The 27,756-nt window shown below is 39.9% G+C and overlaps 1 protein-coding gene across 4 annotated transcripts in view; it reads left to right on the top strand.

Moving 5' to 3' along the window:
• Window positions 1-27,756, top strand: part of ELOVL6 (ELOVL fatty acid elongase 6) — a 140,063-nt gene that overhangs the window by 103,243 nt on the left and 9,064 nt on the right. For all 4 annotated transcript variants that reach the window (XM_081561829.1, XM_081561762.1, XM_081561676.1 and 1 more), the window contains one exon: window positions 20,574-20,725. In XM_081561829.1, coding sequence (XP_081417955.1) covers window positions 20,574-20,725 — 152 coding nt within the window. The remainder of the gene's footprint in view (window positions 1-20,573; window positions 20,726-27,756) is intronic.

Below are 27,756 nucleotides of genomic sequence, written 5' to 3'. Positions count from 1 at the left end.
ATTGCTGTGACATAAGAACCTACTGCCCTCTTGGCTAAATTACTGTTCTCTTCCTCCTCATAGTCATAGTCAACATCATGGCTGTGCTCTTCCTGCAGCCCAAGGCCCTTTGGGTAGGAGCACTACATTGGTAATATTTATGACTTGCTGTCCTGATGCAGTGATAACACGTCAGAACAATGAGCAGCTCTGAGGAGAAAAGATGGCCCATCTGATACAAGTTCTTCTTGGGCAAGAATCCCATATAGTCCACAATGTTAGCACCCAATGCCTGAATCTAAAATTTTAAAAAAGGGACGTGATCTGTTCAGTTCAGTTCAGTCGCTCAGTCATGTCCAACTCTTTGTGATCCCAGGAACCGCAGCACGCCAGGCCTCCCTGTCCATCACCAACTCTTGGAGTTTACCCAAACCCATGTCCATTGAGTCGATGATGCCATATAGCCATCTCATCCTCTGTCGTCCCCTTCTCCTCCTGCCCTCAATCTTTCCCAGCATCAGGGTCTTTTCAAATGAGTCAGCTCTTCGTATCAGGTGGCCAAAGTATTGGAGTTTCAACTTCAACATCAGTCCTTCCAATGAACACCCAGGACTGATCTCCATTAGGATGGACTGGTTTGATCTCCTTGCAGTCCAAGGGACTCTCAAGAGTCTTTTCCAACACCACAGTTCAAAAGCATCAATTCTTCTGCACTCAGCTTTCTTTATAGTCCAACTCTCACATCCATACATGACTACTGGAAAAACCATAGCCTTGACTAGACGGACCTTTGTTGGCAAAGTAATGTCTCTGCTTTTTAATATGCTATCTAAGTTGGTCATAACTTTCCTTCCAAGGATTAAGTCTTTTAATTTCATGGCTTCAGTCACCATCTGTGGTGATTTTGGAGCCCCCCAAAATGAAGTCAGCCACTGTTTCCACAACTATTTGCCATGAAGTGATGGGACCAGATGCCATGATCTTAGTTTTCTGAATGTTGAGTTTTAAGCCAACTTTTTCACTCTCCTCTTTCACTTTCATCAAGAGACTCTTTAGTTCTTCTTCACTTTCTGCCATAAGGGTGGTGTCATCTGCATATCTGAGGTTATTGATATTTCTCCCAGCAATCTTGATTCCAGCTTGTGCTTCCTCCAGCCCAGTGTTTCTCATGATGTACTCTGCATATAAGTTAAATAAGCAGGGTGAAAATATACAGCCTTGACGTATTCCTTTTCCTATTTGGAACCAGTCTGTTGTTCCATGTCCAGTTCTAACTGTTGCTTCTTGACCTGCATACAGGTTTCTCAAGAGACAGGTCAGGTGGTCTGGTATTCCCATCTCTTTCAGAATTTTCCACAGTTTATTGTGATCCACACAATCAAAGGCTTTGGCATAGTCAATAAAGCAGAAATAGATGTTTTTCTGGAACTCTCTTGCTTTTTCGATGATCCAGTTGGCAATTTGATCTCTGGTTCCTCTGCCTTTTCTAAAACCAGCTTGAACATCTGGATGTGCACAGTTTATGTATTGCTGAAGCCTGGCTTGGAGAATTTTAAACATTACTTTACTAGCATGTGACATGAGTGCAATTGTGCAGTAGTTTGAGCATTCTTTGGCATTGCCTTTCTTTGGGATTTGAATGAAAACTGACCTTTTCCAGTCCTGTGGCCACTGCTGAGTTTTCCAAATTTGTTGGCATATTGAGTGCAGCACTTTCACAGCATCATCTTTCAGGATTTGAAATAACTCAACTGGAATTCCATCACCTCCACTAGCTTTGTTCGTACTGATGCTTCCTAAGGCCCACTTGACTTCACATTCCAGGATGTCTGGCTCTAGGTGATCACACCATCGTGATTATCTGGGTCATGAAGATCTTTTTTGTACAGTTCTTCTGTGTATTCTTGCCACCTCTTCTTAATATCTTCTGCTTCTGTCAGGTCCCTACCATTTCTGTCCTTTATTGAGCCCATCTTTGCATGAAATGTTCCCTTGGTATCTCTAATTTTCTTGAAGAGATCTCTAGTCTTTCCTATTCTATTGTTAGTGATCTGTCAGTGATTTCAATTATTGAGAAATGCAGAGATACAGTGTTTATCCATTTGTGAGACTGCCAGTAGAAATGGACACCAGGTGTGTAGGCAGCCTTGTAGCATTTTATATTCAACCAAATGCAAGTTTTCATACACAGTGTCCATTATTTCTTCATGGGGAAAAGACTGAACATCTATTTCTTCATGAGGAAAAGACTGAACTGTTAATTTTGATTTTTTTTTTTAAAAAAAACACTCTATCCTAAATATATAATTATCACTTGAAATATTTATCAAAGTAACATCTGCCAGAAAGGGAAAAAACTGAATAACCCAAATAAAAAAGACTTTTTTTTTTTTTTTTAAAGAGGAAAAGAAAACTGTTGTGAAAGTTCTGGCTAAGTTAAATAATAGAGTCTCTACATTAAAACACCAGTATACCCAAGTAAGTCCTTCTGCTTTCACTTGCTCTTGCTGTACTTGGCATTTGGATAGAAAGTAATATTTGTTCTCATGAAATATACAAGCCATAAAACCCTGATGTTGGCTTCGGTGAAAACAAACTCCATACTTAGTTCCACTGAAGCCTTTGAGTAGAAATGACCAAAGGTTGTGTAAGCTTTGGTACCACTGCCTCTTGTTTCTTTGAAACTTCTGGACAAAACCCTATGAGATGCTCTATAAATCCTAAATAGACTTATAATTTAAAATGTTTTTAAAATCAATAAAACCATGTATTTTTTTTAATCTTTATTCAAAAAGGAAAGACTAGAACCAAAGTGACTGATTTTTAAGGACAAAATGAGCACTTTTGACAAAACAAAACTAGTAGAAATCACTTTGATTAAAAGTAATTTGTACCAAAAACCAACCAAAAAGTAGGAGCTACTTCAAAAAATTAACTCCTCCTCTCTCCCACCGTAAGTTTTAAATTATTATTTCTTAATGCAGTTTAAGTAGCTACACAGACAAGGTAAGGGCAAATGTCTCTGCTGTGACATTAGTAACAGGTGCACTAAGAAACTCATTCAAATATTTTTGCAGAATGAGAAGTGTCAGAGACAGCTGGGCTTGCAAAACCTTCTGGAAGTCTTTTATTGTTTCCTGTACTGGATCAAGTCCAAAAGTGAGGAAAATTACCCTCTAGAACTGCCAAGTTTTCAGGCTATTCAGATAACCCTGCTCTTGTAGTAGGAAAGAAATGTGGGCCAAGGTACAAGAATAGTGACTGGATTTTATAAAGAATATTTCTAAGGAGCAAGTTTCTCAAAAGTGGTCCTTTTGCTTTGACTAACAGAATGCAAAGTAGAGAACCATCCAGTCAAAACCACAGACAACAGAAAGAGAGGAAATCAGACTTATTATCCATTCCTAGGCTACTCTAATAATCGAAAAGCTGAGAATTTCAACCAGGCTTCATTGGGACTTTTATTTAGATAATTCATGAAACCCTTTGCTGGGGCAGGGGAACAGAAGTAGATCTCAGTGTTGAATGGGAAATTTTTATTGTCCTGAAAGCTCCTTATTTTCCAAAATTTTTAAAGATTACCCTGATTTAAAGTGAACAGATCTCCTTTGTTTAGAATAGAGAAGAAATGATAGGTTTTGCTCTAAATTTCCAAACCTAATAACCAGATCAGATGGTATATGCTGGATACTTTATCTACACTGTTGTATTCATCCTAGGGAGGTCACATTTTTCTAGATGAGATGAGTTCTTTGGATATTTCAAATAATTTAGAACTTTCATAATTCAAAAGCATTTTCCCATAGGAATATTTTAAACATAACAAATATATACCTAAGAGTAACTTTTCATCATATCTAACTTTTGTTTCTTCATTTAAAAGTTCTTGGTTTCTAACACATTTTTCTGTTCTACCACTAGCCCCTCCACTTAATGACTACTCAGATAGCATTGTTATAACTTAGCTACAATGATTGTTAAACTAACAGCCCCCAGTAGTCACCAAAATCACCATTAAGACTTCTGAGGTATCTAAACAAAAGAGCGGTTCAGAAGATAATGACCAAAGCTGTAGGTATTTCTGTTCCTCACTGATGTGGTGCTCCCATGGGCAACACTGTAAAGGTAGTTTAATCAGGTCCGGCAGCTTTGAAATTGCATGATTCTTGAGTGTATTTTAGATGTGGGGGATTCACATTCCTTCAAATTTCACATATTAGGTACATCCTGATTGATATCATATAGTACATCAATATTTCACAATGTCATGATCCAAATCCATGTAAAATGCATCTGTGTTGCTATTTTGCTTAGAGTGATGAAGAAATTTACCTTACAGCTTACAGGTGACAGGACCACATTTAGTTGGTCTGACTCAAAAACCCATACTGTCTGCTCAGTGCCATGCTGCTCACATAACTGGGAAAATCAGAAATAAAAGTCCTCATTCCAGAAAGACTTTGTGAGTGGCTTACATAAGAGGGGGAAGATGATCTTACAAGCCAGGGAAGGAGGAGAAACGACTGTTTCTCAAGCTGCATCAAAACATCTGGAATGTCTATTAAAAATTCCCAGTTCTGGGTCTTCCTCCAAAGCTATAAAATTGGAGCCTCTGGTGGTAGAGCTTGGAAATCTGCATTTTTATCGACCTCCATGGTTTACTGTCGTTAAAATGTCTGTGTAATTTCAGGGCTCTCATATGTCCTTGAGACATCACTCTATCCCCTAACTCCAAATCTAGATAACTCCCTCCTACACACACACGTAGACCTACACACAAACTGGCAACAGAACAGCAAAAGACTTGCAGAAGATGTTCGGTGTGTGGTGAGCTGCCCTGCAGAGGTGACAGACTGACTGCCAACTCCAGCACACTTGATCCTTACTCATGCATTTCTTACTGTGCCTCTGCCTTTCTATAGACTTTCTCCAGCACCATGGAGTATTCACTAGGTGCTTTCACCTGAGATAACAGTGTGTTTTGGTAACTTTTCACTCAGGTGCGTTGTATCACGATCAGCTTCCTGGTCGACCAAAAGCCATCTTGGCAGAGCCAGGGGAGGCAAAGCCAGCCGCCCCAACAGTGTCTCAGCCCTCCACTATGATTTCCTGTGAGGGAAGTCTCTCCCTAATCCTGGTTTCTCCACCCCTCCTCCCTCCGCTCAACATGCACACATGATTTGCCAAGTCTTGAGGTCCTGTTCCATTATCGGTCTGCATTTTCTCTCTTGGCTGCCCCATCTGGCCTCAAACTCAACACTACCTGAACCTGTTTAATGGAAAATGTTCACAGCCAGTCCCTTAACTCAAAATTTCACCGTGGGGAATATATTGCAAGGAAATAAAGTCAAACAAGGAGAGGCTTCCTGTATAATGATGTTTATGGCAGCATTATTGGCACTTAAATAAGCAATAGAGAAAGAAAGAAAGAAGGGAGTGGTAAGTTACAGTGCAAACATCCGGTGGAATCATGAGGCAGATATTAAATAGGGGGTTCAGGAAGACTGGGTAGCAACTTGGGAAATTGCTGATGATAAGTTGGAAATGTACTTAGGTAGGCTGCTCTGCTTAGGTACTTGAAGCTCAACCTTGAATGGAAAGTGAACAAGATTGGAAGGAATAAAAATTATAACCATTGTGTTATGTTTATAGGATCATGATTGTTCTTTTCCTCTCTATTTTCTGAATTTTCTAAAGTCTATATGCTGTAATTATTTATCTTTTTAATAAAGCTTATCAAACTTTGCAGTCAGGGTGGCCTGATTACCTCCTATTTATGAGGCTCAATGGAGGGAGTAAGCTTTGACTTCACCCTCATTGGGCAGCTCTCTGCTCAGGTGACAGCTCTAGTGGACCTTCCAGCAGCTTCCTCACTCCCTCTGCAGTAGTGCTCCATTGCACCCCTCTGCTCTGACCTCTAGAAGTCAAAGTGTCCTAGGGCTCAGTTAGGTGCTCTCTTGCCCTCTATTTCAGTTCTCTCCCTAAGGGATCTCACCTTATTCAGCCCATGTTTAAATATCAGATGACTCTTATATGGAAGTGTCCAGCCCTGATCTCTTCCCTAAACTACAAACTTCCCTTCATCTAAAGCTACTTCATCTTCACTAAGATGTGCATATGGTAGGCATCTCATGTCTCATGTCCCTAAACAGAGGTCTGGATTTCCCCTCTGCCCATGCCCCACTATGACTTAATTAACATGCAGATAAGTTAATTATTAGGTCGAGGCCTCTCTAGCTAAGTACCTGGCATCATTATCCGTTCTTGTTCATCAGGCCAGAAATCTTAGTCTTCCTCCTTGTGATTTGGCCCCACTCTCAGTATTCCAGGGTGTCCTCTCAGGTATACAGATTTGTCTGCTGCTTTCTGTTCATGCCTGCTGTGACCACCTCTCTCATTTGGAAATAGAGATATAATGTCCTTTTAAATGTTCTCCCTGGTGGATTTCTTATATAATGATAAATTATCATTTAATATTATTCATAATTACACATTAGTCTTAATTATATGATTATCTATTTTTTTTAATTTTATTTATTTATTTATCTGGCTGTGTCAGGTCCTAGCTGCAACACACAGGATCTTCGTTGAGTCACGATGGATCTTTTGTGATACGACTGGGGCTCACGGACTCCCTAGTTGTAGCCTGCAGGCTTAGTTTCTTTGAGACATGTGGGATCTTAGCTACCCAATCAGGGATCGAACCCGAGTACCCTGTATTGCAAGGTGGAATCTTAACCACTGGACTACCAGGGAAGTCCCTATGATTAGCTATTAATGTTACATTAATTATTGTAGTTGTCTTTGTATTATAGACTATTCTTCACACAGTGGTCTGAGTGATCATTAAAAACATAAATCAACATTGTGTCACTCCCTTGCTTAAAATCCATCAATGTCTATGCAGTGCAGTTAGGATGAAGTACATTTTATGACGTTTATTGTTAATTTTTAATATTACTATCACTGTGACATATGAAACCCTCAAAGGCCCCACCAGTGCTGGGCCCTGTCCACCTGTTGAAGCGCATTTCCCTCCTGCCTCTGTCACCTCCCAGCCTTGCATCACAAGCACACACAGCTCACTCCTGCTCTGCTGTCGTCTGTCCCTGTCGTGTTCTTCTCCAGGTCTTGGCCACGGTGGCTCCTTTTCATCAGTTCACATGTCACTTTTTTTTTTTTTCTGTAAACCTTTTTGTTGGAGATATTCATATATATTCAGAAAAATGCACAAATAATTAATGTAGAATGCAATGATTTTTTTTTAGCAAAGTGAACTCACTTGTGTGATCCCCACCCCAGTCAAAGTATAGAATGTTACCAGCACCTCGGAAGCTTCCCTCTGTGCCCCTTCCCAACTGTTATCTCTCCCAAAGTAACTACCAATCTGACTTTGCCTGTATTTGAACTTCATATGAACAGGATCACACAATGTATATCCTTGTGTGTCCTGATTCTTTCATTCATTACATTTGTGAGAATCAGCCATGTTTTGCATGTAGAAGTTGTTGCTTTGTTCTTATTACTCTCTAGTACTTCATTTATTATTCATTTATTTTACCCTATGGCAGGTTGACATTTGGTTTTTACTGTGTAGATATTATGAATAATGCTGTTGTGAACATTTGAATAGCTGCCCTTTAGTGTGTACTATGTTGGTGTTTCTGCTCGGTTTTTACTTATGAGAGGAATTGCTCAGTCAGAAGGTTTGGCTTAAATGTTTTCCAGAGAGTTTATACCAATTTAAATTCTCACCAACAGCATGTGAAAATTCCAGTTGCTCCCCATTCTCTCCAACCATTGATATTGTCCCTTACTTGTAGCTTTAGCAAGTCTAATGGGAGAATTAGTTAGTTGTTTCTTCTTTTGCAATAAATCAGCTGCCTGGATGGATTAAATCTCCAGGAACATTTTTTTTTCCTACCGATGTTATGTGTTTGTCAGCAGATCAGAGGAACTTTCACACTGTGAGGAATAAAAAGGTAGTAGTATTTTTAGATGATAAACCTACTGCTGCTGCTGCTAAGTCGCTTCAGTCGTGTCCGACTCTGCGCGACCCCATAGACGGCAGCCCACCAGGCTCTGCCGTCCCTGGGATTCTTCAGGCAAGAACACTGGCGTGGGTTGCCATTTCCTTCTCCAGTGCGTGAAAGGGAAAAGTGAAAGTGAAGTCGCTCAGTCGTGTCCGACTCTTAGCGACCCCATAGACTGTAGCCTACCAGGTTCCTCCGTCCATGGGATTTTCCAGGCAAGAGCACTGGAGTGGGGTGCCATTGCCTTCTCTGACTAAACCTAGGTAGAAACAATCTGATAAAATTAAAATTTTGTAAAGGGATATATATGCAATGATTTTACTTACATTGAGTGTCAGATTCTTGTCTCAGTATTCAAGTAAGGATTATGAACTCTGATATTTACATGTAACAATGCCAATGGTTTCCTTAATCTGAAATTTCTATGAAGCTGCTAAGAGGGTTTGTGGATAATGGTCGAGTTCATTACGATTCTATAATGAGGACCATAAAGAAGGCTGAGCACTGAAGAAATGATACTTCCAAATTGTGGTGCTGGAGAATACTCTTCCTTGGACAGCAAAGAGATCAAACTAGTCAATCCTGAAGGAAATCCATCCTGAATATTCATTGGAAGGATTGATGCTGAAGCTCTAATACTTTGGCCACCTGATGCAAACAGCTGACTCATTGGAAAAGACCTCGATGCTGGGAAAGATTGAAGGCAAGAGGAGAAGGGGATGACAGAGGATGAGACGGTTGGATGGTATCACCAATCCAATGGATATGAGTTTGAGCAAATTCTGGGGGATGGTGAAGGACAGGGAAGCCTGGCCTGCTGCAGTTCGTGGGGTCCCAAAGAATGGGACATGACTTAGCAACTGAACAACAAGAGTGAAAACTTGATACATCCTATAACATATAGTTATATATAGTATATTATAGAGAAGCGTTCTGATTTCATCTTCTTCCTCTCATGCTTCGTAGCATTCCTATCCCAAGACATTTGTACTGATGTTTATCTCTCTTTCTTTCCTTCAGCCACTCATCACTGATTCTTCACCTTCAGTGATAAATGGATTCAATTTATAGCAGCAAGTGCTGAGTCATTTATCAGGCAGTCTCTTAACTCTGGTGTTGATATTGGCTGTGACCGTGCAATTTGGAACCAGTCTGTTGTTCCATGTCTGGTTCTAACTATTCCATACTGACCCGCATACAGATTTCTCTGGAGGATGTTGGCAATTTGATCTCTGGTTCCTCTGCCTTTTATAAATCTAGCTTGTACATCTGGAATTTCTCGGTTCACGTACTGTTGAAGCCTAGCTTGAAGTGTTTTGAGCATTACCTTCCTAGCATTGAAATGAGTGCAATTGTCTGGTAGCTTGAGCATTCTTTGACATTGCCTCTCTTTGGGATTGGATTGGAATGAAAACTGACCCTTTCTAGTCCTGTGGCCATTGCTAAGTTTTCCAGATTTGCTGGCATATTGAGAGCAGCACTTTAACAGCATCATTTTTTAGGATTTGAAATAGCTCAACTGGAATTCTATCACCTCCACTAGCTTTGTTTGTAGTAATGCTTCCTAAGCCCCGCTTGACTTCACACTCCCAGTGAGTGACCACACCATCATGGTTATACAGGTCATTAAGACCTTTTTTGTACAGTTCTTTTGTGTATTATTTCCACCTCTTCTTAATCTCTGCTTCTTCTGTTAGGTCCTTGCTATTTCTATCTTTTATTGAGCCCATCTTTGCATGAAACTTTCCCTTGGTATCTCTAATTTTCTTGAAGAGATCTCTAGTCTTTCCCATTCTGTTGTTTTCTATATTTCTTTGCATTGTTTGCTTAAGAAGTCTTTCTTATCTCTCTTTGTTATTCTTTGGAACTCTGCTTTCAAATGGATGTATCTTTCCTTTTCTCCTTTGCCTTTAGCTTCTCTCCTTCTCTCAGCTATTTGTCAGGCCTCCTTGCAACCATTTTGCCTTGTTGCAATTCTTTTTCATTTCATGCATCCATTTATCTAATGGATTTTTAGAACAGCCCGACAAAAGGAATTGGGCACACAGAGAGCAGAAACTTATGGCTTACGCCTCCTCCCTTTCTTATGGGTAAAACATGATCTCACGTAAGTTTAGGGCTCAAATCCTAAAAGACATTCCTAGTCCCCAGTTTTAAGGTGTGGAAAGCTGAGCATCATAGTTACTTTTCTCTTCTTTCCTCACTTTCTTTCTTTTTTGTTTCAGTTTTTGGGTCAGGGGAGAGACCATTTATACAAATAATGTTATATATCATTATTCAAGTACTCTCCCAGTGAAATTTTCATTAATCATCTCTCAGGTGGAAAAAAAGAAATTTGGTTTCTTCTTGCAGTTGCGAACCCTAGTTAAGACTGTGCAGTGGAATTAATGGGTCACTGCTATTTGTCTTGGCACTGGAGTTATCATTGTCCTAGTAATTTGGGAATATTCCAAAAGAGATTAAGAGTTTTCTCAAAGAAACAAAGCTTTCTGTAGAAACAAGATATTTAACCACTTTTGTAATTCTGGTGAGTTTTTTGCTTCAACATTAATTTCTACTATGCCCATATTTATTTTCAGGTTCTTTTTAGTTCATTCAAGTCTCTTTCTTTAATTTTCTGCCATACTTAATTAAGATCACTAATGGTAAGACTTTATCTCATTGTTCCCATCTTAAAAGTCCAGGAATCAGCACATTGTTCTTTCCATGTGTTGGTGAAAGTTAATAAACCTTAGTCATGAGCAAGTCTCCCTTTGCTCAGGAATGAGTTAGATGGCATCCCATCAGTGGTGAAATTCAGGGAGAAGGGCTCTCACCTAGGACAGCAGTGATGCAGAGATAGGCATCTGTCTACATCAGTTACCTGGACGGCTTCATCCAAAGGTTCATGAAGTAGGGAGTGGAAGGCAGTCTGCAGGGTGAAGTCTCTAGGACATCCCTAATTCAGAGCCAGCACTCCTAGGTGCTTCCACATCCAAGATGCCAAGTGAATTGGTATGAGATGGGTCCTGGGTATTAGAATTGTTTTAGCATGCATCTTGGTGATTGTAAAGTCCAGTCAACTTGAGAATCACTATACTAAATGAAAGCCTACTGGCAAGTTCAGGGTCAGGTCTGGGTAAAGGGCAAAGGACTGGAGCTATAGTCAGAAGATTCTGCTACTTCGTAACTGTAATCTCAGGCCAGGCCCCTGCCTTCTCCATGCCTATTTCTCTCTTTGTCTATGTAACCATGAAGGTTACATACCACGCCACAGTGGTACCACATGAAGTTGTTGTGAAAATCAAATTTCATAATGTAGGGACTCAATAAAGTTCTTTAAATGTGAAATACTATGCCACCATCTAGTTAAGCCCTTGTCAGCCAGAACTGAAGCTGGTTTCATGTGGTTTACCTTCATATATATTTTTACAACTCACAGTCTATGTATGTATAACCTTTTAAATGTATAACCTGGATTATACTATAGAATGTTTGGGTCCTTATATTTTTCACTTAATCACCACATATCCTGGAGCTTTTCTATGTCAACACCCAAGGCAAATGTACCTGGTATATTTTATTGCTATATTGTTTTCACTGTAATTAATCATTTCATGTCAGTTATATTGAGATGATTATGTCTTAGCCATCTTTTTTTTTAATCAATTTTTTAAATTGCAGTAACATTGGCTCATAATATTTTACAAGTTTTATGTGTATCGAAAGTTGTTGGTTTCTCAGTCGTGTCTGACTCTTTGCTACCCCATGGACTGTAGCCCACTAGGCTCTTCTGTCCATGAGATTCTCCAGGCAAGAATGCCAGAGTGGTTGCCATTCCCTTCTCCAGGGGATCTTCCTGATGCAGGGATTGAACCTGAGTCTCCTGCATAGCAAGCATATTCTTTACCATCTGAGCCACCAGGGAAGCCCATGGGTACCGGGTTGGCCAAAAATTCATTTGGATTATTCCACAGGGTGTTACAGAAAAACCTAAATGAACCTTTTGGCCAGCCCAATACATAACATTTTTACTTCTGTCTACCTTACAGCTTGCTCACCAGCAAAATTCTAGTATCTGTTACCATAGAGTAGATCCCCTTTACCCATTTTGCTCCCTGGTAATCAATACTATCTCTTCTGCATCTACGTGTTTTCTGTTTTGTTTGGTTTGGTTTATTCATTTATTTTGCTGTTAGTTTATTGGTTTTCTTATATTCTACATGTGAGTGAAACAATATGGAATTTGTCAGTCTGACTTTTTTCACTTACCTTAATAACCCCTTCAAGGTCCACGCATATTGTCCCAAATGGCTAGGTTTCAAAAGATGTGTATATTTTCAATTTTGGTGAATATATATAGGTTGTTCAGTTGCATATTTACTTGCATATTGAGTGCAGCACTTTAACAACATCATCTTTTAGGATTTGATATAGCTCAGCTGAAATTACATCACTTCCACTAGCTTTGTTCGTAGTGATACTTCCTAAGGCTCACTTGACTTCGCACTCCAGGATGTCTGGCTCTTGGTGAGTGACCACACCATCATGGTTATCTGGGTCATTAAGAGCTTTTTTGTACAGTTCTGTGTATTCTTGCCATGTCTTCGTAATATCTTCTGCTTCTGTTAGGTCCTTGACATTTTTGTCCTTTATTGAGCCCATCTTTGCATGAATCTTTCCCTTGGTATCTCTAATTTTCTTGAAGAGATCACAAGTCTTTCCCATTCTGTTGTTTTACCCTATTTCTTTGCACTGTTTGCTTCAGAAGTTTTTCTTTTCTCTCCTTGCTATTCTCTGGAACTGTGCATTCAGTTGGGAATATCTTTTCCTTTCTCCTTTGCCTTTTACTTCTCTTCTTTTCTCAGCTATTTTTAAAGTCTCCTCAGACAACTACTTTGCCTTCTTGCATTTCTTTTTCAAGAAGAAATATATATATATTCGTTATATTATGCAATTTTAACGTCACCTTTCTTGATCCACAAGAAACTTCAAACTTTCTAATGGAGATATACAACTAAATATCCAAGTCAAGATCAATCAGTCACAGCTAGAAATGACCACTCAGTAAAAAGTGAAATTGTGCACTCTGAATTGTTAATGAAAGAGGAGTAGAGAAAATAAATTTTTAAAAACTACGATGTGTGGGGTTGGCCAAAAAGTTCATTCTGTTTTTTCCATAGTATCGTACAGAAAAATATGAATTTTTTGGCCAATCCAATACATCCCTATTTTACTGCCTGTTTATTGGACAAAAAAAAAAGCTTCAGACTTTGACTTGTTATATTATTATTGGAAAATGTGTTTGTAGCAAGGAGCAGTCTAGACCAAACAAAAGGAGACATTCTCTATTACAGATACGTGTCCTCAAGTGTGGAAAGGTGGGTTGTCAATAGAGACAAGATACGGATGTGGAGATGCCTTCATTCCCTGTCACAAGCACTGTAATAATATTTTGGTTCTCATTGATTTGCTTTAACGTATTCGGGGGTCACTGAGTATTCTTCCTATTCTGGAAACTGTCAGAGTCTAGGACAGTCTAATGGCAGTTAAAGTTTGTTATCAGGGAAATCAGTGGCATCTCCCATGTTTACAAAAAATTGCTACCGTTAGATCAGCCATCCCCATTTTTTTGACAACTGATCAGTTCAGTTCAGTTCAGTCGCTCAGTCGTGTCCGACTCTTTGTGAGCCCATGAATTGCAGCACGCCAGGCCTCCCTGTCCATCACCAACTCCTGGAGTTTACCCAAACCCATGTCCATCGAATTGGTGATGCCATCCAACCATCTCATCCTCTGTCATCCCCTTCTCCTCCTGCCCCCAATCCTTCCCAGCAATAGGGTCTTTTCCAATGAGTCAATTCTTCACATGAGGTGGCCAAAGTATTGGAGTTTCAGCTTCAACATGAGTCCTTCCAATGAACACCCAGGACTGATCTCCTTTAGGATGGACTGGTTAGATCTCCTTGCAGTCCAAGGGACTCTGAAGAGTCTTCTCCAACACCACAGTTCAAAAGCATCAATTCTTCGGCGCTCAGCTTTCTTCACCGTCCAACTCTCACATCCATACATGACCAGTGGAAAAACCATAGCCTTGACTAGACAGACCTTTGTTGGCAAAGTAATGTCTCTGCTTTTAAATATGCTATCTAGGTTGGTCATAACTTTCCTTCCAAGGAGTAACCGTCTTTTAATTTCATGGTTGCAATCACCATCAGCAGTGATTTTGAAGCCCAAAAAAATAAAGTCTGACACTGTTTCCACTGTTTCCCCATCTATTTCCTATGAAGTGATGGGACCAGATGCCATGATCTTAGTTTTCTGAACGTTGAGCTTTAAGCCAACTTTTTCACTCTCCTCTTTCACTTTCATCAAGAGACTCTTTAGTTCTTCTTCACTTTCTGCCGTAAGGGTGGTGTCATCTGCATATCTGAGGTTATTGATATTTCTCCTGGCAATCTTGATTCCAGCTTGTGTTTCTTCCAGCCCAGCGTTTCTCATGATGTACTCTGCATATAAGTTAAATAAGCAAGGTGACAATATACAGCCTTGACGTACTCCTTTTCCTATTTGGAACCAATCTGTTGTTCCATGTCCAGTTCTAACTGTTGCTTCCTGACCTGCATACAGGTTTCTCAAGAGACAGGTAAGGTGGTCTGGTATTCCCATCTCTTTCAGAATTTTCCACAGTTTATTGTGTTCCACACCGTCAAAGGCTTTGGCATAGTCAGTGACAACTGATAAGATCTCGTAAGTATTTTTTTTTTCTGATTACAAGATACAAGAGTAATGAAACATTTTTGTTGCTCAATACTGGAAGGGATTGCACCTTTGGGTATTGAGTTAGCAGGGATGGGGGGCGGAGGAAGGGAGGCCAGGGTGGTTGGCCCTGTAGAATGAAAAATCCTTGAGAAACCTTGTTTTGATCCCTAAATACCTAACATTTAAGTTGAGGGCCAAGAAGGAAGCAATGCAAAAGTGGTATTATCAACTCTTAGTGTTCATGCAGAAATAATTGAAAGTATTATTGATGATTTATACCCAAGGCTCTTTATTCTCAGGGTAGAATTCTGGAATTCTTATAGTCATTACTGAGATATTCCACTTTGACTTCCAGAAGGCACTAAAATTGGAAGATTAGAATACAGTTATTCAACTTTTTCTCAACTAAATACAGTCAGACCTCATGATCACAGCTTGGGTTTGAAAGATTAGCCATATTGCTCAAGCTTTTTTGGAAGGGACCTCAGTGTTTATAGCATGAGTTGTTTCTGTCAGAATTTGAAATTTGTTTATATAATATATATATTTGTTTATTTACATGTCTATTACCACCTATAATGAGCTGTAGAGAGTCTCTCCCTGCCCCAGTGGATTATGATATCTGATACTTGATGGATGTTAATGAATAGATGTTGATTCAATAAATGGGTAGTCTTTCTTCACCAATGCCAGTGCGTCATGCATGGGCAGGTCAGGGAGTAATATTTCATCTCAGTCTCATACTAAGAAGTTGCAAGCTAGCACCATTGTGATTATTCAGTGTATCACTTGCAAGTAGGTGCCTATTTAAAAATATATTTTTTAAATTGTCTAATACCAGCTTGCTTCCCAGTAGTCAGGCAATGCAGAAATATGTGTACAGTACAAAATAGAAGTTTGCCATCTCCATCCCTGGGGTGTCACAGTAGGAGTCCAGTGGGCATTCTTGGTACCTCCTTGAGTACATGCTGTGGCAAATGGTAATGATGATGAAACAGGCTTCTTCTGGGCCAGAAATCTAGAACATCTGATTGAGAAGAAGCACCTTGGTTAATCAGGGCTGTGGTTTCTTCCCGATCTCCTTCCTGCATTGTGTCTAATAGGACCCAGTAGCTGAAGCAGGAGAGGAACATCTACCATGTCCTCCACTGAGCTCTCCCCTCTTCCATTAACTGTTATAATCAAAACTAGACTCAGGCAAGAAAAATGATGTATTTCTTTAAAAAAAAAAAAAGGATGCTGGTGTGACTTTACAGCTGGGAAAAGGGTGTGATGATATATGTAGTCACATGCTCCCATTAAATACAATGGCCCATACTCTTAGCCTCTTTGAAGGCCTAGATTTAGAATCTTTATCATCTGATCGAAAGATAAATTTCACATGAACCAGGAGCTTTTCTATACCAACAATCTCTTCTTCCTGTTGGAAAATGCTCATAACACTTAAGAATAAAACACATAATAACATGAAATCATCAGTGCCAATCAAATTCTCCATTTATCAATTTCCTTGACTTTCAAATAGGATAATTTCAATTAAGGATATTTAGCCTTAACTGGAGAAAGTTAAAAGTGATTTTCAACACTGAAGGACAGACTAAGTAAAGCAGCAGTGATAACAATAAATAGTAATAAAATAATAATAGTATAATAATTTATTCAACACCTACATACGAGAGGCTGTGTGCTAACTAAATATCTTACTTATACTGTCCTATAAAATTTATAGAACTAATTTACAAATTAAGTATTAATTCAGATGAATAAAGACTGAGAGAGGTTAAGTAATTTGTCCAGTCATGAAACTAATGAAAGCACTGTGATTGGAATTTGCAACTCTAATCTATCGGTCTTGGCTAACAGTGGTCCAGGCATGTGGCCTGGAAAGTGTGTCAAAATTGGTGAGTACTGTCTGCCATGAGTATGAGTAAGGACTGGGAATAGCCAGACATAAGCTGTATATTGGTCTCTTGCGTCACATCAAGATGATGTAAATTATGGAGGAGAAAAAGCCTCCTCCCTTAAAGTACGTGTTGGTGAAGTCTCAGAGTCTAAGAACCCTGTGCCCAGTTATAACAGAAAGCTGCCTGGTTCCAAAGCACACAGTGGCTGAGATATGCCAGGGGCAGAGGTCTGGTTTCCCACAAATAACAATCATCCCAGTGGCCAAGCAGCTCCCTGACGGTTCCCCGGCAGTGGCATTGTCACATCACAACAAAGCGCCTTTGCCCTCAGACACATGCACCCGATGGCTGGCACTGAGGGTTTCCCTGAAAAATGCACTGTCCTCTGTTTTTAGTCAGCCTTATTGTTCAGAGCTTAGGGGGGGAGGCGCATGTCCAGATATGGGACAATAAGATGAGCTATAGACTTGTTGCCAGTAATATCGTGGGTCACTGTGAGACCTAAACTTTCAATTCTGCAGTGCTCTGAAATGACCTCCCCTTCGTGCCCTCCCCTCAGAATCTGGATACCTATTTAACCCTAACTCAAATACCACCTCCTCTTCCAGGACTACTAGCAGCAGCAGCAGCAGCCAGTGTTGGTGTACCAATTCTTGTCACCTTAGCACCTGGAACATTGCCAATGAGTATTTAACAAATGAAAGAATTAATAGCTAAGCCAATGCTTAGAGTATGGGGTATAGTTAAACTACAGTGAGTTTTGAAACTCAGGAAGATAAAAAAGTCATTACTCCAAAACTCCTTTCCCTGGATCTACTATGATCACGTCTGAAGCACATAGTCTAGCAGCAAAACGTGGTGGAGAAAGGGCTCTGCTTCCTAGGTATGCTGCGAGGGGCTCAGAGGGAAAGACATGGTCTCTACAACGTGCTGATTGTTCAGAAAAGTCACAGATCTGGGGCCTCAGGAGCAGGGACTGATACATCTTGAAAGTGTGTCGTGTGTGTGTTTCTTTGCTTTCAACTGGTATAGAAATCACTAATGTATCTCCCACTGACGTATCTGTCTATGAAAGCCAGCTAACTAATACAGTAGGTGGTTCACCAGCAGTATCTGTGACCAAGACATATTTGATAGCCACAAAATGTTAACCAGTGTTCAGAAGTTTCCTGAAAGTAGGATGCTCTGAGGTCTAAATAATAAAAAGCAAAACTCCAAATGGCTTATACAGTAAGGAAGCTCTATCCCCAAACCAAGAAGTCTCATGGTAAAGTCACTGAAAGATTGGTGCATTCAGCAGGTCAGTCACACCTTGGAGGAATACTTTGTGATCTTCTCTGACTGAACTTTATCCTCAAGGGAGCTCCCTCCTGGTGGCAAGATGTCTGCTGCTCTTCCAAGTAGTATGTGGTAATGAGCAAGGAAAACTTTCCCCAGAAGGCCCCTCACCGCTCTCTCCTCACATCATATTGATTAGAATTGGGTCATTATCCATCCTAACAAGTCAGTGAGAAAGGGAAGTGGGATTACTAATACTTGCTTAGGTAATTAGGATTTACTCCTAAATTGAAGATAAGATCACTTTCCTGGAGGCAATCGTGGTTTGGGAGAACCTGGACAAAATCAGGGCTCTTTTCACATGGAGAAGAAGGAAGGGACTTGGCCCCTGGATAGACAACCAGAATGTCTCTCTGTATGCTCAGTGGAAGTGCCATATCCATTTTTGCATAGTACCTTCCACAGCAGCAAACCAGTCCCCAATTTGGTAATAATTTGGTGACAGTGGCTACTTTTCCTATGAAATTTAGCCATCGTCTGGTGGAATAAAGACAAAACATGAAAAATCAATTCAGGTTAAGACAGAAAATTCTCCATTATTTGACAGTACCAATGAAATCCAACTCCCCGTTCTCAAATCAGGGCAAGTTTATTGACTCTAAAGGCTTTTAGGTCATTCCAGCAGGAGGGGACATTTCTTTGAGATAAGAGACCGCGAAGAGCAGCCTTCAAGTAAACAGGAAAAAAGCTCCCCAAGAAGGGGAAGTATCATATGCACGGGTCCTAAAGCAGAAAACTGAAAGGATCAGAACGTGCTGGAGTGATTGGCTCACAGGAGCAGGAAGAGCATGGCAGGAGGCAGGGGTGAAGAAGGAGGAGCCATCCAGAGTCTTGCCGTTTCTGTTTAGGAGTTGGGGGTTACATTGTGTGTTCAGCAGGAAGACACTGGCTTAAACAGGGATCTACAACTGTAAAATCATACCAGTAATCCTGTGCAGAATGGTTTTGTATGTTGAAAAGAGGAACTCTGTTTAAGGTAGGCCATATGTTATTAGAAAAGCTGCTTATAGAGTCCTCACTTAATAGGCAGTTGCCAAGAATTCAACTTCATAACCTCTATTCTATGCAAAGCCGGCCTTCAGTTCTCGCTAGTGGATGCATGTTTGTGAATGGGGTAGCCTAGTGGGATGACCAGAGAAGGCAATGGCACCCCACTCCAGTACTCTTGCCTGGAAAATCCCATCGACGGCAGAGCCTGGTGGGCTGCAGTCTATGGGGTCGCTAACAGTCGGACATGACCGAGCGACTTCACTTTCACTTTTCACTTTCATGCATTGGAGAAGGAAATGGCAACCCACTCCAGTGTTCTTGCCTGGAGAATCCCAGGGACGGGGGAGCCTAGTGGGCTGCCGTCTATGGGGTCGCGCAGGGTCGGACACGACTGAAGCGACTTAGCAGCAGCAGCAGCAGTGGGATGACTTAGTCAAGTGACGCTGAAGACATTTTAAATGCTAAAGTGATTCAGTTATACATACATATGTATGTATGTGTGTGTGTGTAGTTCTTTTTCATATTTTCCATTATGGTTTATTATAAGATATTGAATATAGTTCCCTGTGCTATACAGTAGGACCTTGTTATTTATCTATTTTTTATATAGTAGTGTGTGTGTCAGCTAATCCTAAATTCCTAATTTATCCCTCCCCCAACCCCCTTTCCCCTTTGGTAACCATAAGTTTGTTTTCTATGCTAACTGACTTTAGAACCTAAAAAGGGAATGCTGCCACAATAAAAGATGGGCAAACACGTCTCTCCCGTGATCAGTCAGCTCTCCTTTCACGCATGCACGTGGCTTGTGAACTCTGGGACACATGTCGATGGGCTTCACACCATGATGGGGGCTGTGTGTTCCAGCTGACAAGTCCTTTCATTCTTCACTTACATCACTGAGCTCAACACACTCCAGACCTCTCCTGTTTCTTTAGCAGTTCTGTGATAACAAGTCCATATGTAAGTTTACTTCTCAACCAACGATCTCACTTTTTCAGCACTTGGAGCACCTGTGGCTATGCAGAGGCAAATACGTTACAGGACACTGCAGAACAGTGTTAACGGAGTGTCAGGGCCTAGTTATGGGAGCTCAAGGGAGTGAACCTGGATGGGCTTCAGGGTTGACAGTAGAGCTAAGCCTTCTTCCTCTGGCTTCTGTGAGAACAAAATGGATTAGAGCGATTCAAGGGAACAGAGGCAGGGGATTTGGAGAATGATTGGACAAAGGACAGAACTGACATAATTCCAAAAGTTTTCAGCCAACTCCCTCTCATCCCCAAGGGGTAGTTCTCAAGTTGAAACACTATGGTAATTGGAGTTCTTGAGATCCTGCCCTGGATCTAGTCCCCTTTCCCTTGACCTCTTTTTGGAACATGGATGAAGAGTAAGTGGCATGGCCTTCAGAATAAAGCTCTGAGTAGTTTTCTTGCTCTTGTTAACAAAACATTTTTAAATGCTTCTGGGTAAATGCAAATGATAGTGATGCAGTTCTGCCTATTCCTGCCAATGGCAGTCTTCTACTAATGGTTAATGTCAGACGTGAAATTGTTTTCCTGAATATTGTTTCTTTTCTCTTTTCGTTGTGAAGTATATTCGGTGCTCTTCGAACTGGTGCTTATATGGTGTACACTGTGATGACCAAAGGCCTGAAGCATTCAGTTTGTGACCAGGGTTTTTACAATGGACCTGTCAGCAAATTCTGGGCTTACGCATTTGTGCTAAGCAAAGCACCCGAACTAGGTGAGTGTCTTTCTTCTCTCCTTCCATTTCCTCCCCCACCCTCACCCCTTTGTAGTTACACACCCGTAATATCTATTGAAAAATGAACGAATAAATAATTTGAAGGTCCTGTTTTACTGGTTGCAGGAAAATTACAATAAGTGAATTTGCATTCTTAACTAACTTCCATTATTTTTGTTCTCTTCCCTCCTTTTAAATAATTGTACCTTGTGTGTATCAAGAGCCAAAAAGTTTATCTAGAACGTGCACGGATCCAAGCCTCACTGAAAGCACAGTTCCAGGGGCTAAGAACATCTACCTAGCCCCTTCTCTGAGGCCTTTAACAGCTGAGCTAACATTAGAATAGTGGGGAAAGTTAGCCTCACAGCTATTTCCCAGTCTCACAGCGAAGCGTATGTTCAGCTCTGGAGTTTGGATACAGACTAGGACATTCAGCCTTTTGTTTGGGGATCCTCATGTTCTCATTCACAAAATATTAAGGGTTAGTTTCTGATGTTGTTTAATTTTAATCAATTGAAGAAATAGGCCTGAGAGAAATATAATTCATCTTCTAGAAATTAATCCAAAATTCAGGTACTAGATAGATAGGTAGATTTCTAACAATTTTTGCTTTAACTCTTTAATAGTTTTGAATATAAGTGTGTCACAAGGTAACAGACACAGTGGAAAATCAAGTAGCAAGGGTTTTTTTTTTTAACACAGGCACAGTTCCCCAGGAAAATATCTTTGTTGCCAGAAAAAGGGAGCCACCAGTGATAAAAAGATCTGAGTTCATCTATGAGCCATGCTGGCCAGCATGTCACAAATTGGTCCACATCCTTAGGGGACACCTGTCCATCCTCTGGGTTTCTTAATGTTTTATCTGTAATTAAGAATTGGTTTATTTAGTTCAAAATTTTTATTTATAAATTGCGTTCCATCTCCTGTTTCTCCTGAAAAGGGGGTTGGAAGTTGTAATTTCATTGTAAGTTACCTACAGTATTAGCTATCGAGTCTTTCTGAAAGGTTCTCCTAGTTTGCGTCTGTTCACAGAGGATATGACGTGTCTTCTGTGTATGCATCCTCTACCTCTAGCCGCTCTTCATCAGGGGCTCTAATCTGCTGGCAATTGGTTTGAACTGTTGGTTTGGCCATTTCTTCCCAGGTCAAAGACAAGGGAGGAACAGCAGGAAAAAACTTCAGCACTCACACACACAGCCTATCAGAAGTCTTAGAGTGAAATGCATTAGTATGGACTCATTAGTTTATTCCTTTAATAAATTTTTAAAATTTTTTATTGAAGTATAGTTGATTTACATGTTGCCCTAATTTCTGCTGTACAGTAAGGTGATTCTGTTATTCATACACATTCTTTTTTTTTATACATTCTTCTTCATTATGGCTTATCATAGGATATTGAATATATTAATAGTTCCCTGTGTTCTACAGTAGGACTTTGTTGTTATCCATTCTATATACAATAGTTTCCATCTGCTAATCCAAAACTCACACTTCATGCCTCCCCTGCTTGGCCCCTTGGCAACCTCAGGTCACTTCTCTATGTCAGTGAATCCATTTCTGTTTTATAAAATTCATTTGTGTCCTATGGTGGATTCTACATATAAGTGATATCATATGGTATTTGCCTTTCTGACTTATTTCACTTAGTATGATCATCCCATCTACACTGCTGCATATGGCAGTATTTTATTTTTTTGTGGCAGAGTAGTATTCCACTGTATATATGTACCACATCTTCTTTATTCATTTGTTGACAGATACTTTAGGTTGTTTCTATGTCTTGGCTATTGTGAATAGTGCTGTTATGAACATAGGGGTTGCATGTATCTTTTTACATTATAGTTTTGTCTGAATATATGCCCACAAGTGGGATTGCTGGATCATGTGGTAGCTCTGTTTTTAGTTTTTTAAGGGACTTCCATACTGTTCCATAGTGGCTGTACTAACTTACATTCCCACCAACAGTGTAGGAGGGTTCCCTTTTCTCCACAACCTCTACAGCATTTGTTATTTGTAAATGTTTTAATGATGGACATTCTGACTGGTGTGAGGTAGTACATCATTGTGGTTTTGATTTGCATTTCTCTAATAATTACTGATGGTTGAGCATCTTTTCATGTGCCTACGGGTCATCTGTATATCTTCTTTAAAGAAATGCCTATTAGGTCTTCTGCCCATTTTTCAATTGGGATGTTTGTTTTTATTGTTGTCGAACTCTATGAACTGTTTGTATATTTTGGAAATTAACCTCTTGTTGGTCATGTTGTTTACAAATATTTTCTCCCAGTCCATGGGTTGTCTTTTTTTTTTTTTCCCTGTGTATGTTTTCCTTTGCCATGCAAAAGCTTGCAAGTTTAATTAGCTCCTTTAATTTCTGCTTTTATATCTATTGCCTTGGGAGAAGGGCCTTAGAAAATATTGGTAAGATTTACATCAGAGAATATTTTGCCTATGTTCTCTCCTAAGAGTTTTATGGTATCATGTCTTATATTTATGTCTTTAAGCCATCTTGAGTTTATTTTTGTGTATGGTGAGAGGGTGTGTCCTAACTCCACTGATTTACATGAAGCTGTCCAACTTTCCTAACACCCCTTACTGAAGAGACTGTCTTTTTCTTGTATATCCTTGCCTCTTTTGTCAAAGATTAATTTGACCATAGGTGTGTGGGTCCTTTAATAAACTTATAATAAGCACCTACCATGGGCCAGGCATTTAAAATACTGAAATGGAATTGCTACTTTATCCAAAAGAGAAATTTATCATATGAATTTTTTATGAACCAGGCCCCCAGGCAGCTATTTTTTAATATTTAGATTAGGACCACTAGCTGCAAAGTCTTAGACTAGAGAAGTGTTCTTCAGACTTGGAGCTACAGACAATGCCTAAAATCCTACAGATGTGTTTTCTAGGAATTTCAAAATTCTTTGAGAACATTTTAATTTTGTATTTTCAGGTATAGATAAAAGATTGTCTACATTTCTCATAGTGATTTTTTATTCAGAGTCAGAGTCTCTGCTCTGAGTCAGACTAAAGAATTATTCAAATTGAGAAATATATCCCTTTGACTTTTACTTTATTCTGTATAAGTATCCTTATGAACTGCCCCCCCCCGCCTTTTTGATAAAGAATTGTCTATAGATACATGAATATAGTAAATGCATGAACCTTGATTCCCTCTGCATGCCGTCCCTGAACACCTTCACAGTTTCCCCCTCCCTACCCTCAAAAAGTACTTTCTTGCTTGTTTTAATCAGAAAAGGTGCCTCTATGCTTCTGGCCTTTAGGCCTCTAATTGCAAAGGAGCTACTTCAGTCTTTGCTTCTAGAAGTGCATTTCCCTGCCAGGGCTGCTTGTCTGTGCTCTGAGTTTTATCCAGTTGTGTTTGTGGGACTTGAGAATAAAAATAGTTCCTGTCTTAATTAATCTAGGCTCGAACATACCACTCCCTCCTGCCCCAATGTAGACCTTGTAATTGGACATAATTCTGTTCCCTCTTGAGGCCCAAAGGAGCTGTACTCTAGTTCCTCATGCCATTGGCTTGATATCACTTTGCCTGGAGAAGCCTCATTCACCACAGCAGTTTATAGGCTGTATATCAAACAATCCATTCCTTCACAGTTCAGACAAGGGATTGAAGTGCTGTCAGTGGGCTAAAGAGTTGAAAAATAAATCCTAAACTTGATGCAGCTCTTTAATGAGGGTAGTGTGTGACACCAATTCTTCATGTGGTTTCAGATCCATTATACAGATATTTTCAGTCTTGAGTACCCTTTTTCAATTTTCAAATATGACTTATTCCCTTTCAGATATCCTGGATCTTACTTGATAACTATCTTCCCAAGGTAAACTGCTTCATCAAAATAGATCCTAAACCAGTTCACCTAGTTTAGTGAACATGGGTGCTTTGGATGGCTTTTTGTTGGTTTGGGAAGTTAAATTACTTCCCTGTTTTTCACTCTTAGAAAACCTTGTCGCTACTATTTAATTAAGAAAGCTTTATTCATTTGGATTATTTAGAATTTTTCTTATTTTTTAGGTCCCCAGTTCTGCTTTCAGTTCTCTATTCTGAACTCCCTGATGTATCTCAGAAAGAAAAGGTCTTGAGAGAGAAAAAAGAACGGTTCTTCCATGTTCAATACTGAAAACTCTATTTTCCCACTCCCAAAACCTGCATGCCTGCAGTTTTCACTAAAGTTTTTTTTTTTTTTTTTTTTTTTTTTTATTGTGGCAAAGCATACGTAAAATTGGCCATTTCTAGGTGACAGGGCTGCTGCATTATGGTCCTTGGCATTGTTGTGCAGCCATCACACCATCCATCTCCAGAACTTTTATCTTCCCCAACTGAAAACTCTGTGCCCATTAAACACTAACATTCCCCCTTCACTGGACTTTTAATAGCAAGAAGGGCTTTCTGTCTCAGCAGAGAACAATGAGCTCATTTCAGTGAATCCCAGGGCTACGGTCTACTAGAACAAGTGAGGGGAAGAGAGCCACCAACCTGCTTTGTGTGCCAAAATCTTTGACTGACTACTGTTTGAATTATATTAAAACCTGCTGAGATTTTGTTTTGTTAAAACTTGGAAACATCTGTTCTGAGTCTAGGTCCTTGCTCAGTTGAGCTTGTCATTGTTTTTGAAACTCTGACTCAGCGGAGCTCCCGCTAACTCTGCGAAGAGGGGCACAGCCATCTGTAACAAATCACACAGGCAGTGGGCTCTCCATCTCTTGGTGGCTGGGGCTGGCTGGAGCTTCCACATGCTCGTGAGCTTCTCCAGAGCTACACACAGGGCTGCACTTGACATGTGGGCAGAAGGCATAGTTCAGGAGGGACACTTAGATACCAGATCACCATGATCTGGCTTCAGGCTAGCTCTTGACTGAAAATAGCCAAACCAAAGGTTAGACTGTGGTAAAGAACATGAACCAGAGGAAGCTAAAATACGTGACATGGCCAAAACATTCATGAGTCGGAAGATCCACTGCTTATACATGGCCAGAATTCTTCCCATATTGCCCACAGGACCTTTGACCAAGAAAGATTGATTGGCTGACTCTGCATTCACAGTCTCAATATCTTTTGTTTGCATTTCTTGGTCAGTCTGTAGCTTTTGATAGGCCTGGATGTGGAATGCTATCAGTATGATTGACTCAAAACAAATTAAATGGGTTAATGTGTGATTCTTCCCAGAGTAAAAATAATTCATAATTCCCAGAGCTGCATGACTGGTGCATCTCAGCTGTGATATCAGAAGAACCATGAGAGGTCTCAGGGAGTCCTTTCTAGAACCTCACTCAAGGGAAACTCCCCTCCTCTGGGTTGGTGGCCTCTCTGGCGACAGTAACTTTGATATGGAATCGGAGTGCTACTCCTGAGAGACTCAAGGCCATTACTGGAAGATCCTCATCTTCCTTCTCCATCTAATCACCCTGCATAGCTGTTCTGAGAAAAATGTTCAGTTCAGTTCAGTCACTCAGTCGTGTCCGACTCTTTCATTTTGAAGATCTCATGGCATGAGCTTTGCCCCCACTTCCCCATGTTAAATGGAAACACCTAGTATGTCCTATATCGAGCCAGAGACCCCCACTCAGACGGGAAGAACACAATATTCCGTTCCAGATTTGTAGCTTCTATGTTAGCCCATTCTCATGATCTGTGTTTTGTCCCCTATCACTTTCCCACTCAGACTGTTCTTTAGACAATAAAGTTTTAATGTAAAGGAGATGACAGAGGTAAAATTAAATCTAAGGAATGTAAAAGGATAAAGTGCTCGTTATTTTATGGCAAATAACTAATTAGGTTTGAATATTGTACAGGCTTTATATTTATCTTAGTTAATATTTAGAGACTCAAAGTCTCAATTACAAATAAATAAATTTGCTTTTAACGTACAATTCCTTGGAAATTTTACCTTCTTTCCACTGTGAACAAAGGTAACCTGAAATTACCATGTCTACATTATAGTCCATAGAAGGAAGGGAGACGCAGAGTAGCAATTACACGGAAATAGTGGATCTTTGACAAGCACACAAAAATAGCACAGATTAACACAAATAAGTAAACACCAGGTCTCCTAACACTAGTTGTGTACCTTTAACATACAACTGAGAGTTACTGTCACCATCGATCATTATTAGTCTGTCTGACATTTATAGGCTTAATATGCAAGCATCTCACAATAGAGAAGACTTCAAAGAAAATTTTATAAAAGGTTCAGAAATGCAGCAGCTGGAAACTATTCCTTTCTGTTCTAAACAAATAAGAAGTAATAATGTTGGAGTTTGCTTTTTCTTTTTTTTTTTTCATATTCCCTAGGTAGCAACTGACTGTATGTTTTACTAAAGAATAGCTGATTTACAATCTTGTTAATTTCAGGTGTACAGCAAAGTGATTCAGATTTTTTATTAAAAAAATTTTTTTTCCATGATAGTTTATTACAAGACATTGAATACAGTTTTCCATGCTATACAGTGAATCTTTGTTTATCTACTTTATATATAATAGCATGTGTATCTGTTAATCCCATTGTTGTTGTTGTTCAGTTGCCAAGTTGTGTTCCACTCTCTATGACCCCATGAACTGCTTCCGATCAGGTGGCCAAAGTATTAGAGCTTCAGTTTCAGCATCAGTCCTTCCAATAAATATTCAAGGTTGATTTCCTTTAGGATTGACTGGATCTCCTTGCTATCCAGGGGACTCTCAAGAGTCTTCTCCAGCACCACACTTCAAAAGCATCAATTCTTCAGTGCTCAGCCTTCTTTATGGTCCAACTCTTATATCCATACATGACAACTGGAAAAACCATAGCTTTGACTATATGGACCTTTGTTGGCAAACACTGTCTAGGTTTGTCATAGCTTTCTTCTAAGAAGCAAATGTCTTTTAATTTCATGGCTGCAGTCATCAACCACAGGATTTTGGGGCCCAAGAAAATAAAATCTGATACTGTTTCCACTTTGTCCCCATCTATTTGCCACAAAGTGATGGGACCAGATGCCATGATCTTAGTTTTTTGAATGTTGAGTTTTAAGCT

This window comes from Giraffa tippelskirchi, chromosome 1 (genome assembly GCF_054371585.1).
Source record: "Giraffa tippelskirchi isolate mGirTip1 chromosome 1, T2T-mGirTip1v1.2.pri, whole genome shotgun sequence".
NCBI classification, from domain to species: domain Eukaryota; kingdom Metazoa; phylum Chordata; class Mammalia; order Artiodactyla; family Giraffidae; genus Giraffa; species Giraffa tippelskirchi.
This window is presented reverse-complemented; position numbering and strand designations above follow the sequence as displayed.